This window comes from Pristiophorus japonicus, chromosome 7, assembly GCF_044704955.1.
Source record: "Pristiophorus japonicus isolate sPriJap1 chromosome 7, sPriJap1.hap1, whole genome shotgun sequence".
NCBI classification, from domain to species: Eukaryota; Metazoa; Chordata; class Chondrichthyes; family Pristiophoridae; genus Pristiophorus; species Pristiophorus japonicus.
In genome coordinates this window covers 242646998-242660588 of record NC_091983.1, presented here as the reverse complement: position 1 = coordinate 242660588, position 13591 = coordinate 242646998, and the positions used below count along the sequence as shown (strand labels likewise).

At 46.7% G+C, this 13591-nt stretch overlaps 1 protein-coding gene across 1 annotated transcript in view; it reads left to right on the top strand.

Moving 5' to 3' along the window:
* The window catches only part of LOC139266712 (dynein axonemal heavy chain 8-like), a 2132242-nt gene that overhangs the window by 1197428 nt on the left and 921223 nt on the right, over positions 1–13591 (top strand). Inside the window, exon 35 of the mRNA XM_070884298.1 lies at positions 9567–9802. Within this exon, the coding sequence (XP_070740399.1) occupies positions 9567–9802 (236 nt within the window). The remainder of the gene's footprint in view (positions 1–9566; positions 9803–13591) is intronic.

The window sequence follows — 13591 nt, the reverse complement described above, 5'->3', positions numbered from 1 at the left end:
AATATATCCAACGAACTGGCATCAACAACTCTCTGCGTTGGGGAATTCCACAGGTTAACAACTCACTGAGTGAAGAAGTTTCTCCTCATCTCAGTCCTAAATGCCTTACCCCTTATCCTTAGAGTGTGTCCCCTGGTTCTGGACTTCCCCAACATCGGGAACATTCTTCCTGTATCTAACCTGTCCAGTCCGGTCAGAATTTTATATGTTTTTATGAGATCCCCTCTCATCCTTCTAAACTCCAGTGAATAAAGGCCCAGTTGATCCAGTCTCTCCTCATATGTCAGTCCAGTCATCCCGGTAATCAGTCTGGTGAACCTTCGCGGCACTCCCTCAATAGCAAGAATGTCCTTCCTCAGATTAGGAGACCAAAACTGAACACAATATTCCAGGTGAGACCTCACCAAGGCCCTGTACAACTGCAGTAAGACCTCCCTGCTCCTACACTCAAAACCGCTAACTATTAAGGCCAATATACCATTTGCCTTCTTCACCGCCTGCTGTACCTGTATGCCAACTTTCAATGACTGATGTACCATGACACCGAGGTCTCATTGCACCTCCCCTTTCCCTAATCTGCTGCCATTCAGATAATATTCTGCCTTCGTGTTTTTGCCCCCAAAGTGGATAACCTCACATCTATCCACATTATACTGCATCTGCCATGCATTTGCCCACTCACTAACCTGTCCAAGTCACCCTGCAGCCTCTTAGCGTCCTCCTCACAGCTCACACCGCCACCCAGTTTAGTGTCATCTTTGGAGATATTACACTCATTTCGTCCATCTAAAATCATTCATGTATATTGTAAATAGCTAGGGTCCCAGCACTAAGCCCTGCGGCAACCCACTAGTCACTGCCTGCCATTCTGAACAGGACCGGTTTATCCCGACTCTCTGCTTCCTCTCTGCCAACCAGTTCTCTATCCACGTCAGTACATTACCTCCAATACTATGTGATTTAATTTTCCACACCAATCTCTTGTGTGGGACCTTGTCAAAAGCCTTTTGAAAGTCCAAATGCACCACATCCACTGGTTCTCCCTTGTCCACTCTACTAGTTACATCCTCAAAAAATTCCAAAAGTTTTGTCAAGCATGATTTCCCTTTCATAAATCCATGCCTACTTGGACCGATCCTGTCACTGCTTTCCAAATGCGCTGTTATTTCATCTTTAATAATTGATTCCAACATTTTCCCCACTACTGATGTCAGGCTAACCAATCTATAATTACCCGTTTTCTCTCTCCCACTTTAAAAAAAAGTGGTGTTACATTAGCTACCCTCCAGTCCATAGGAACTGATCCAGAGTCGATAGACTGTTGGAAAATGATCACCAATGCATCCACTATTTCTAGGGCCACTTCATTAAGTACTCTGGGATACAGACTATCAGGCCCCGGAGTTTTATCGGCCTTCAATCCCATCAATTTCCCTAACACAATTTTCCGCCTAATAAGGATATCCTTCAGTTCCTCTTTCTCACTTGACCCTCGGTCCCATAGTATTTCCGGAAGGTTATTTGTGTCTTCCTTCATGAAGACAGAACCAAAGTATTTGTTCAACTGGTCTGACATTTCCTTGTTCCGCATTACAAATTCACCTGAATCTGACTGCAAGGGACCTACGTTTGTCTTCACTAATCTTTTTCTCTTCACATATCTATAGGAGCTTTTGCAGTCAGCTTTTATGTTCCCAGAAGCTTCCTCTCATACTCTATTTTACCCCTCCTAATTAAACCCTTTGTCCTCCTCTGCTGAATTCTAAATTTCTCCCAGTCCTCAGGTTTTCTGCTTTTTCTGGACAATTTATATGCCTTTTCCTTGAATTTAACACGGTCCTTAACTTCACTTGTTAGCCACGGTTGAGCCACCTTCCCCTTTTTATTTTTACTCCAGACAGGGATGTACAATTGTTGAAGTTCATCCATGTGATCTTTAAATGTTTGCCATTGCCTATCCACCGTCAACCCTCTAAGTATCATTTGCCAGTCTATTCTAGCCAATTCACGTCTCATACCATCGAAGTTACCGTTTCTTAAGTTCAGGACCCTCGTCTCTGAATTAACTGTGTCACTCTCCATCTTGATGTGGAATTCTACCATATTATGGTCACTTTTCCCCAAAGGCCCTCGCACAACAAGATTGCTAATTCGGCCCTTCTCATTACACATCACCCAGTCTAGGATGGCCAGCTCCCTGGTTGGTTCCTCGACATATTGGTCCAGAGAACCATCCCTAATACATGCCAGGAAATCCTCCTCCATCGTATTGCTACCAGTTTGGTTAGCCCAATCTATATGTAGATTAAAGTCGCCCATGATAACTGCTGTACGTTTATTGCACGCATCCCTAATTTCTTGTTTGATGCTGTCCCCAACCTCACTACTACTGTTTAGTGGTCTGTGCACAACTCCTACTAGCGTTTTCTGCCCTTTGGTATTCCGCAGCTCCACCCATACAGATTCCACATCATCTAAGCTAATACCCTTCCTTACTATTGTGTTAATTTCCTCTTTAACCTGCAGTGCTACCCCACCTCCTTTTCCTTTCTGTCTATCCTTCCTAAATGTTGAATACCCCTGGATGTTGAGTTCCCAGCCTTGGTCACCCTGGTGCCATGTCTCTGTGCCAATTATATCATATTCATCCATTGCTGCCTGTGCAGTTAATTTGTCCACCTTATTATGAATGCTCCTCGCATTGAGGCACAGAGCCATCATGCTTGTCTTTTTAGCACACTTTGCCCTTTTATAATGTTGCTGCAATGTGGCCCCTTTTGGAATTTTGCCTTGGGTTTCTCTGCTATCCACTTTTACTTTTCTTCTTTCTATCTTTTGCTACTGCCCCTATTTTACTTCCCTCTGTCTCCCTGAATAGGTTCCCATCCCCCTGCCATATTAGTTAACCCCTCCCCAACATCACTAGCAAACACTTCCTCTCGGACATTGGTTGCAGTCCTGCCCACGTGCAGACCGTTCGGTTTGTACTGGTTCCACCTCCCCCAGAACCGGTTCCAATGTCCCAGGAATTTGAATCTCTCCCTTCTGCACCACTCCTCAAGCCACGCATTCATCTGAGCTATCCTGCGATTCCTATTCTGACTAGCACATGGCACTGGTAGCAATCCTGAGATTACTACCTGTGAGATCCTACTTTTTAATTTAACTCCTAACTCCCTAAATTCAGCTTGTAGGACCTCATCCTCTTTTTTACCTATAACGTTGGTACCTATATGCACCACGACAACTGGCTGTTCACCCTCCCTTTTCAAATTGTCCTGCACCCGCTCCGAGACATCTTTGACCCTTGCACCAGGGAGACAATATACCATCCTGGAGTCTCGATTGCGGCCGCAGAAACGTCTATCTATTCTCTTTACAGTAGAATCCCCGACCACTATAGCTCTCCCACTCGTTTTCCTGCCCTCCTGTGCAGCAGAGCCACCCATGGCGCCATGAACTTGGCTGCTGCTGCTCTCCCCTAATGAGTCGTCCCCCTCAACAGTACCCAAAGCGGTGTATCTGTTTTGCAGGGGGATGACTGCAGGGAACTCCTGCACTACCTTCCTTCCACTGCTCTTCCTGTTATGTCACCCATCCCCTATATGGCTGTGTACCCTTTACCTGCAGTAAGACCAACTCATGAAATGTGCTATTCACGACATCCTCAGCATCGCGAATGCTCCAGAGTAAATCCACCCGCAGCTCCAGTGCCGCAATGCGGTCTGTCAGGTGCTGCAGACGGATACCCTTCTAGTCGTCAGTCGACATGTAGCCGTCAGCGTCCCTGAATTCCCACATAGCACAGGAAGAGCATAACACTCCTGCCATGACTTAAACCCTAGATTAACAATTTGGCAACAACAATGATAAAGGTTACCTACTGATAAGGAAAAGAAAAAGAAAAACTACTCATCAATCACCAGCCAATCACTTACCCCCTTGGCTGTGACATCACCTTTTGATTTCTTTCTACTTCTTTGTTTACCTTCTGCCCCTGCACCATCTGGCTTTTATAGGCTTCCTGAACTCTCGATCCACCTCCTGCTTGACGCTACTGCCGATCCTCGGACTCCCGCTGGACCTTTATAGGCCTCACGAACTCCCGCTCCGCCGCTCGCCGCTGCTGCCGATCCCTGGACTCCTGCTCGGCCTTTATAGGCCTCACAAACTCCCGCTCCGCCTCTCAATGCTGCCGCCGATCCCCGGACTCCCGCTGGGCCTTTATAGGGCTCACGAACTCCCGCCTCCTGCTCTGTCCATCTCTCGCTTTAAGAGGCGCATTCCTGCTTTAAATAATAATTGGGTGGCCTGCTAGAAATCGCACTGTGAAAATGGGTATAGTTCGGGCCTTACATTGCCGATGACACGGGAGGCTTGCTGCTCGCTTACACGATTCTAGCCAAGTTAAAATTAGGGTTGTACAATCTGAACCAAATCAAAAGCATTGCTTAAGTTTACATGATTCTATTCTAGCTTGTAAGAGATGAAGCTTCCAAATAAACAGTACTGGGATTTAACATGCTGTGGCTGGATTTAAACAAATTGCCGCTGAATCAGAATTCAACTTTTGTCAGAGCAGAATTAGATTAGGTTTTTGGTGAAACAAAATATTGGCACAGATTTGATGGCTAAATCGTCTATTTGTATAACATTGAATTTTCTAGAATTTGCAATGTGAAGCGCCCGTTTATTGGGTGCAAAAACAGGCACTGAAGAGTCCAATATGGCTTGCGGTGTGCACAGGCTCATTCCATATCAGGAGAGGGCTGCCTGCTAAATTAGTTACAACACTCCAGAGTTGCCTGGTCGCACACCAGTAACCACCATTAGCATATTTCCTGTGCAAATCCAAGGCCTAACACTTGTTTCAAGTTTCTTTCCCATATTTGATCATCATACATGTACCTTGTGTAAGGGGAGCTTGGGATGTGGGTTCGAATCCACACTCCCCGGGGGTTCTGTACATGCAATTTATGAGGATGGGTGAGTAACAAGGCACCAGATATAGTGGGTAAGAGTACAAAATGGCTAATGTTGTTTATTTAGAATAGTAAACACCAAGATAGAGGGCATAGGAAGAGGTCATAGATAGCAGTAATGGCACAATCTCACTCAACAACACGAAAAATCTCGCAACAGGGAAGGGGAAAATAAGAGGTTAAAACATTCCACTCACACACGACCACACCTCCCACTTCCACCCTTCTTACCAATTCCTATCCTAAATTGAGTCTGTGAGGGGGTTTGGGCTATGCTCACAATCCTATCAACTCCGGGGTTCTGGGGACACTTATTTCAGTTCGGGGTCCCTCTGGGGTGGGTTTTTACGTTGTTGGTCATTTCGGTTTTCCTCCTCGATGTTGCGTCGGTTTCTTCTCTTTTCCTTTCGGTTGGCTCCGAAGCAAAAAGCTGCTGGAGTTAAGCACACCTTCCCCAGAGCGAGGGCCCTGTGAAAAGCTGCCTCAACTCCCAAAAGCTGACTCCAACCTCCAACCTCTGGTTGGTTTCCTTGCTCAGCTCAGCTGTGGGAAGTCACTGCCACTGCCTGTTGGTTTTCAGTCTCGGTGGCTTCGTCTGCGAAATTGCTGCTTCTTCCTCTGGTGGAGTGAGAGCGAGAGGGAGAGAGAGTTCTTTCTGGGTACAAGCTGCAAGCTGCCAGCTCCAAGCTCCAAGCTCTCCACACCCTGCTGCTTCTACACCCCCGGTGGTTCTGTAGGTCCTATAACCAATTTAGTTCTGGCCTTTTCACGCTCAAACTCAGTTGGTGGTCCATTGTGTAAGTTTGGGCGGGGAGATAGCTTTGAATATTTAATCAGAAGATGTCACAGGTACAGATAGGTGTGAGGACAGGGGTATTGTTTCAGTGCACATTGGTGCCTAAAAGTCTGCTGGTCCTTTGTTACAGTCCTGGGAGTCAATTGGTTTGGGCCTCCCCTTTGATGGGCCATTACTGCAGTGATTGTCCACTGTCCATATTAATTAGGTAGATGATGGTCCACATTCATTAGGGGTGAGTCATATTTTCAAACTGGGCCGGGTAGTCCCTATTGGTTGAGGATTTCCCCGCTTCAGGCTCGACTCGACCCCTGATTGGCCTGCCAGGAAGCACTTTTTCCCCATTGGTCAGTGCCTCTGTCTCGCTTGTGAGCCAGACTCCACAATGTCTGTACCCGCCCACACATTTCCCAGCCTGCCTGATCTGAGGGTTTGGTGGCCAAAAAATGTTCATTTAAAATGAATAGAACGATCCCATGTTAGTTTTCTTGTTCTTAGGGTGTTTCAATAAAATGCAGCCGTGGATTTTCAAACCTTACACTCCCCCATTAAAACACTCTGTCTCAGCATGTTTTCAAAATGTGAAGCAAAACCTTTTCCCTCTCACAGAGCCAATCTTCCCCAAATCTTACCTAAATCCAAGATAAAACATTAAAATACATCCATGGTATTCATACATTTGGAATCAACACAATACTGAAAATGCAAAAATGCTTCTCAACCAATACCCTTCACCAAAATCATAATAGTACATAGTATCACACATCATAGTATTACAGATAGGGAGGTACGGACCTTTTACAAGGTATAAACTTTTCTTTACAGTGCAATACATTCAGCTCGTACAATCAGTCCCATCATACTGCATAGACTTTGCTAGCCCTCCCTTTTCGTTTGGCCTTTGACTTGGTCTCCCGCATGGCTTTCTCAAATTTTTAAACAACGGCCCTTTCTCCTAAGCTGGCAGCGGATCACCAGCAAATAGGCTACGATGATCAGCTGTGCCACTGCCAGGGCGTGAGAGAGGATGCGGTCCCAGGCCAGGACTTCTACGTCCAACTCCCAATCCCACTAGGGCCTTGAATTTAAGTCAGCTATCTGGGCTCCCAATGTTACTGTTTTTTTGTTGTAGGGTGAAATAATGTTTCTGGGATTTTTGTGCTGCTTTGAACAGATCTGTCAGGTGCTCTGGTAAAAATGGAATGGTATCCGAAATGTGCTACATAATTGTCCATGCTATTAATCATTGATGCCCCGGTGTTGAAACCGGTAAAAATATCATTCCATATCCCTCTTCTGCGTCTTTTTGGTTTGACGTTGTCTTTGGGTTGTAGACAGTACAGCAAAGTCTTATTCAAATAGCCAAAATCGAGCTCGTAGAATGTCCTGAACATTTCTCGAAGGAGAGCCTGGTAGAGGTGTTCTGTCTCATTTGGGCACCACTCAGGTAGGTGCACCTCAGTAAGGTTTAGGATGATGGAGGCCACGGCGTAGTGCACCCCCTGGTATAGCAGCTTGTCCGTGGGAACCAAAACCAAACCATTCTCTGGTCCCTGGGTGGTGGTAGGGCATCTGTCCATGTCAGTTGGTTCGGTCGGGGCTGTGGGCAGGGGCTGTCTGGGGTGTGCGTTTAACTCGGTGGCGTGGATGGAACTGGGGTGGCTTACTATGCATGCGACCATGCTCCGGTCCCATCCCATCCCCTTCATCCCGCCACTGTCGGGAGAATGCTATGGAGATGCCTGCCGTGCATATCTTCTCTGATCCTCACATGCACACATACACGCCTCACTCCGCCTCCCACGATTTATCCCAACACACACTCACTCCCCCTTGGGTGCCCGTGATGGTCCGGTGGGTGCTGTTGTTCAGTCTCTCCCAATCTGCTGTCGGGTTTCCCATGTCCTTGCTCAGCTTCCTGAGCCACCACCACCTTCCCACCGGGATGTGCCCCTTAAAGGTCAGGGGAACCCTTTCCCAACCATTACCCTAACCCGGGATGCGGTCACCTCAATGTTGGGGCAGGAGACTGATGCTTCCCCATACGTGACGCCGGGGTGGCTGGAGTATCGAGTGGAATTGGACCCCAACCACCCTGGCCACCTTCCCCTGTGGGTATATATTGTGGTCCCCTCTACCCCTGGTGTCCTTTCTCCTGTGGTGACAGTCGGTGCCTGCCCCCCTGAGCATCCAAAAATGATGGCTTCTTCAGTCTCTTCCCGGTAGCCGATGCACATTCTGATGTAGGTGCACAGGAACAGAATTTTCCTCATCTCTGGTTCCTCTTCTGAAAAACAAAACCTCATTTGGTTCAAAAACCCTGAGCCCCCTGGCTTATCCCTCCCCCATTTTCCACTCTGTCTACACCTCACAGTACCCCTGCACGGGTTTAAACTGTGTGTGCCTATTTTACTGTGGAAGTCAAGGGGTTTCAACTAATAAACACTTGAAACAACAAACAAACCTTACACAAAAGAGGAAGTGAGAGAAAAAAAGAAGTCCAGGCTCCCTATCCTATTGACTCAAAAGCCTCACTGTTATACTCCCTATACTGCAGAGGCCACCTGAGCCCCACTACACGAGAGAAAACTTTATATAAATATGTACACACCTACTGCTCTCCTTTTTAACCTGCTTGCCACCCTTCCCGGGTGGCTGTGCTAATCCCTGGGACGCTCCTTGGTTTTCCTTTTATGCGGGGGAATGTAGGGGGGAGACCACCTCTCCTTTGGCCTCTTGGGCCGGCCCCTCTGTCTCCCCTGCCAAGGTGTCCCCCGAGCTTTGGGTGGTGCTTACTGGGCTGGTACAGCCCCTCACCCCTCCAGGGATGGCTCACTGCCCTCGGGAGCAACAAAAGTCCCCCCCCGGTAGGCTCCTCACTGCCGGGGACTCCCCTATCCTCAGGACTAAAGCAGCCAAACCACATTGCCACAAAAAGATAAGTTAAAAAAGGTCTTTCTGGGTCCACACTGAAATTGATGGCCACAGCTGGCCACTGATCTCCCTCACCTCTCTCAGACTTGTCATAGGCTCAGTGCAGGCATTTCGCTGACTGACTTTTGTCTTCTCCAGGTTCAGCACACTGCCTTCTAAGGCACAACTGCCACCCCCAGCATGCAGGACTCGTCCTGTTGAGGCAAGAGGACCAATCCCACAGTTCCAGATCAAGGCTTTCACCTTGGGAAAGGAACCTGCCATCCCTACCAGATTTGGTCTACATGTGACTCCAGTAATGGAATTGTGTTTTTAACAGAATAAAGGCTCTGAAATTGCATGGACCATACAGCACACTCTTGCTACAATTCAGCCAGGAGTGCAGAAGGTCTTAGAAGTGGGCTAGAACCCAGATCTGGCCCATTAGATCCTGCCTTAACTGATACTTCCTGTGGGACTTTGTTTGAGGCATTATCTCTGTCCACTAAACATGATTCATGTCAGAGGGGATGGGGTTGGCAGCAGGGACTTCCTTCAGTGGGACCTCGCATAAGGTTCCTCAGAATCTTCAGAAGTGGGTCCCACCAAGTGGTCCAATACAGGAAAACGACCTGGATACAGCTGGAATTTCTTCTAAGTGATCCAAAAGAGCTGCAACCATTGCTGTGATCTTCCCAACCCTGCATTCTCTGGCAGGTCAGTGCTGGAGGTCACTGGAGGATATGATCCCAGTTTAATTATTGGGAACATAGCCTGAGAACTTTTGGGGTCAGAATACTTTGTGTTTTTATACTAAATAAAGAGCATAAAATTGAATTTACTTTAATAGTTACCTATTTCTGCATCCCTCTTAGAACCCATGAAAATGGCTCTTTTAGTGGAAGCCAAAGCTTGGAAAATGGTACTTTGTCGGTTCTTAAATGAAAAGTACAAAGGAAAAATGTTAGCAATAACAACATTTATCGGTGAACAAATGAAAAATCTGGCACGACCTATTCAGGATCTGGATGATGTTAGATTTGCCATGGAGTGTTTAGCGGAAATACGAAGAAACGAAATACAGATGGATATGACTTTGGGACCTATTGAGGTATGTGTCCTTCTCTTTAAGAGCATGTCTTCTACACATTTCAAAGGATCATAGAAATTTAAAGCAGTCCTTTTGGCCCCAGTGATGGCCGACAAAGAGCTATCCGGTCTAATCTCACTTTCCAGCTCTGGCCCGTGACCTTGTAGGTTGCGGCACTTCAAGTACATATCCAAGTACTTTTTAAGTATGTTGAGGATTTCTGCCTGACTCAGGTATGCCTCACAAATATTAGGTTCTATCATAAAATGATACAGCACAGAAGGAGGACATTTGGCCCCTCGTACCTCTGTCGGCTCTTTGGTAAATCTATCCAATTAATCCCACTCCCCTGTTTTAAAAAAATAATAATTCACGTGATGTGTGTGTTGCTGGTGATGAGCTGCCTTCTTGAACCACTGCAGTCCATGCAGTGAAGGTACACCCATGGTGCTGTTACGGAGGGAGTTGCAGGATTTTGACCCAGCGACGATATATTTCCAAGTCAGGATGGGGTGTGACTTAGAGAGGCATTTGCAGGTGATGGTGTTCCCATTCGCCTGCTGCCCTTGTCCTTTGAGGTGGTAGAGTTTGTGGGTTTGCGAGTTGCCCATAGCCCTGTGAATTATTTCCCTTAAAGTATTGATACTATTCTCTTTTGAAAGTTACGATTGAATCTGCTAGCAGTGGATTCCAGATCACAACTCCACAACTCGTGTGTAAAGAAAATGTTTCCTCATATCGCTTCTGGTTCTTTTGCCAATCACCTTGAATCTGTGTCCTCTGGTTACGAAACCTTCTGCCACTGGAAAGTTTCTCCTTATTTACTCTATCAAAGTAAATATTTATCAAATCATTTCTTACCTTCTATGCTCTAAGGAGAACAACCCCAGATTCTCCAGTTGCTCCATCATAGGCAGTCCCTCAAACCGAGGATGACTTGCTTCCACATCAAATAGTTCACAGATGTTTCAATGAAGAACTTAAAATTCCAGGTCCGAACTAAACCCTGAAGGGTGGAAGATGCCTGTGCATGGGTTTCTTTTAACGTGTGGTGGCCGTTGCACAGCAGCCACCACACGGGCTTGATGGAGCTAGGTCTTGGTCCAGTGGCAAGGATTAACCAAGACAACTGGAGACCAGCTCTGCTGCACAGACCTAGTGCGCACACATATCGTAGTGTGGACTGGCCCGTGCTGGCCAGCTGCTCCACTCAATTGAAGTCCCTCACAGTACCATTATCGTAAATCCTGCACTATCTTCAAGGCCTTGACATCCTTCTTAAAGCGAGGTGCCCAGAATTGAACACAATACTCCAGCTGAGGTCTAACATGTGCTTTATAAAAGTTTAGTATAACTTCCTTGCTTTTGCACTTTATTCCCTATTAATAAAGACAAGTTCCCATATGCCTTTTTAACAGCCTTCTCAACTTGTCCTGCCATAAGAATATAAGGAGCAGGAGCCACTCGAGCCTGTTCCGCCATTTAATAAGATCATGGCTTATCTGATCATGGACTCAGCTCCACTTGCCTGCCCACACCCCATAACCCACCCTTATCGCTCAAAAATCTGTCTACCTCCAACTTAAATATATTCAATGACACAGCCTCCGCAGCTCTCTGGGGCAGAGAATTCCATAGATTTACAACCCTCTGAGAGAAGAAATTCCTCCTTATCTCAGCTTTAAATGGGCGGTCACTTATTCTGAGACTGTGGGCTCCATAATGGTGGCCTTATCGCTCACTGCCGCCGACTGCCACCGAGTTTTCCTGCGGTTTTCTTCTTGCTCCCAGTTTCCACTTGGGCTGCAACGGGCGGGAGGGGAGTATCACCGGGAACCATCCGCTGATGTCCTCTGGCGGCCAAGTTGCGTAAGTGGTCTCCCGCCCACCGAGATGCCAGATTGGTGCAGGCGGGATTCGGTGCCAGCAGGGAGCAGGAACGCTGCATGGAGGTTGTTCTAGCCCCAACGGTAGGTATGAAGACCTGCAAAAGAAGGTTAGAGAACATATTTTAAAAAAAAATTTTACAGCGACTTACCTGGATGGGGTCCCCTGAAGGTGTTCCGGTGATTTTTTTTTGTGAAGTTTTTACTTTTCAGGTCTTCCACCCTCCCAGGGCCTGACTCCATTTGTGCGACAAGCTCCTTTGCCGCCGAGATTGAGAGCTCCCGCTCGCTGCTGCCCAGATTGATGGTGTAAGCCGTTATTTTACTCCTGGGCGGTACTGCCACCTCCTTTAGAGGAATCTTTCAGGCAAAGTACCCCCCCAGCAGTCCTTTGAGCGGCAATGGACGGGCCTTGCAGCTCATGAAAACCTATGTCCCCTAGTTTTAGTTTCCCCTATAAATGGAAATATTCTCTCTGCATCCACCTTGTCGAGCCTCCTCGTTATCTTATACATTTCGATAGATCAACCCTCATTCTTCTGAACTCCAATGAGTATAGGCCCAACTTACTCAACCTATCTTCATATGTCAAACCCCTCATTTGCAGAACCACTGAATGAACCTTCTCTGAACAGCCTCCATTGCAAGTATATCCTTCCTTAAATATGGAGACCAAAACTGTATGGAGTACTGTAGGTATAAAAACATAGAAACATAGAAATTAGGTGCAGGAGTAGGCCATTTGGCCCTTCGAGCCTGCACCGCCATTCAATAAGATCATGGCTAACCATGTACCTCAGTACCCCTTTCCTGCTTTCTCTCCATACCCCTTCATCTCTTTAGCCATCAGGACCATCTCTAACTCCTGTTTGAATATATCTAACGAACTGACATCAACAACTCTCTGCGGTAGAGAATGCCACAGGTTAACAACTCTCTGAGTGAAGAAGTTTCTCCTCATCTCAGTCCTAAATGGCTTACCCCTTATCCTTAGACTGTGACCCCTGGTTCTGGACTTCCCCAACATCGGGAATATTCTTCCTGCATCTAACCTGTCCAGTCCCCTCAGAATTTTATATGTTTCTATGAGATCCCCTCTCATCCTTCTAAACTCCAGTGAATACAGGCCTAGTCGATCCAGTCTCTCCTCATATGTCAGTCCCGCCATCCTGGGAATCAGTCTGGTGAACCTTTGCTGCACTCCCTCAATAGCAAGAATGTCCTTCCTCAGATTAGGAGATCAAAATTGAACACAATATTCTAAGTGAGGCCTTACCAAGGCCCTGTACAACTGCATTAAGACCTCCCTGCTCCTATACGCAAATTCCCTAGCTATGAAGGCCAACATGCCATTTGCCTTCTTCACCGCCTGCTGTATCTGCATGCCAACTTTCAATGACTGATGTACTATGACACCCAGGTCTTGTTGCACCTCCCCTTTCCCTAATCTGCCACTATTCAGATAATATTCTGCCTTCATGTTTTTGCCATCAAAGTGGATAACCTCACAGTTATCGAAATTATACTGCATCTGCCATGCATTTGCCCACTCACCGAACCTGTCCAAATCACCCTGCAGCCTCTTAGTATCCTCCTCACAGCTCATACCACCACCCAGCTTAGTGTCGTCTACAAACTTGGAGATATTACACTCAATTCCTTCGTCTAAATCATTGATGTACATTGTAAATAGCTGGAGTCCCAGCACTGAGCCCTGCGGCACCCCACTAGTCACTGCCTGCCATTTATCCATACACTCTGCTCCCTGTCTGCCAACCAGTTCTCTATCCACATCAATACATTACACCCAATACCATCTGCTTTAATTTTGCACACTAATCTCTTGTGTGTGACCTTGTCAAAAGCCTTTTGAAAGTCCAAATACACCACATCCACTAGTTCTCCCTTGTCCACTCTACTAGTT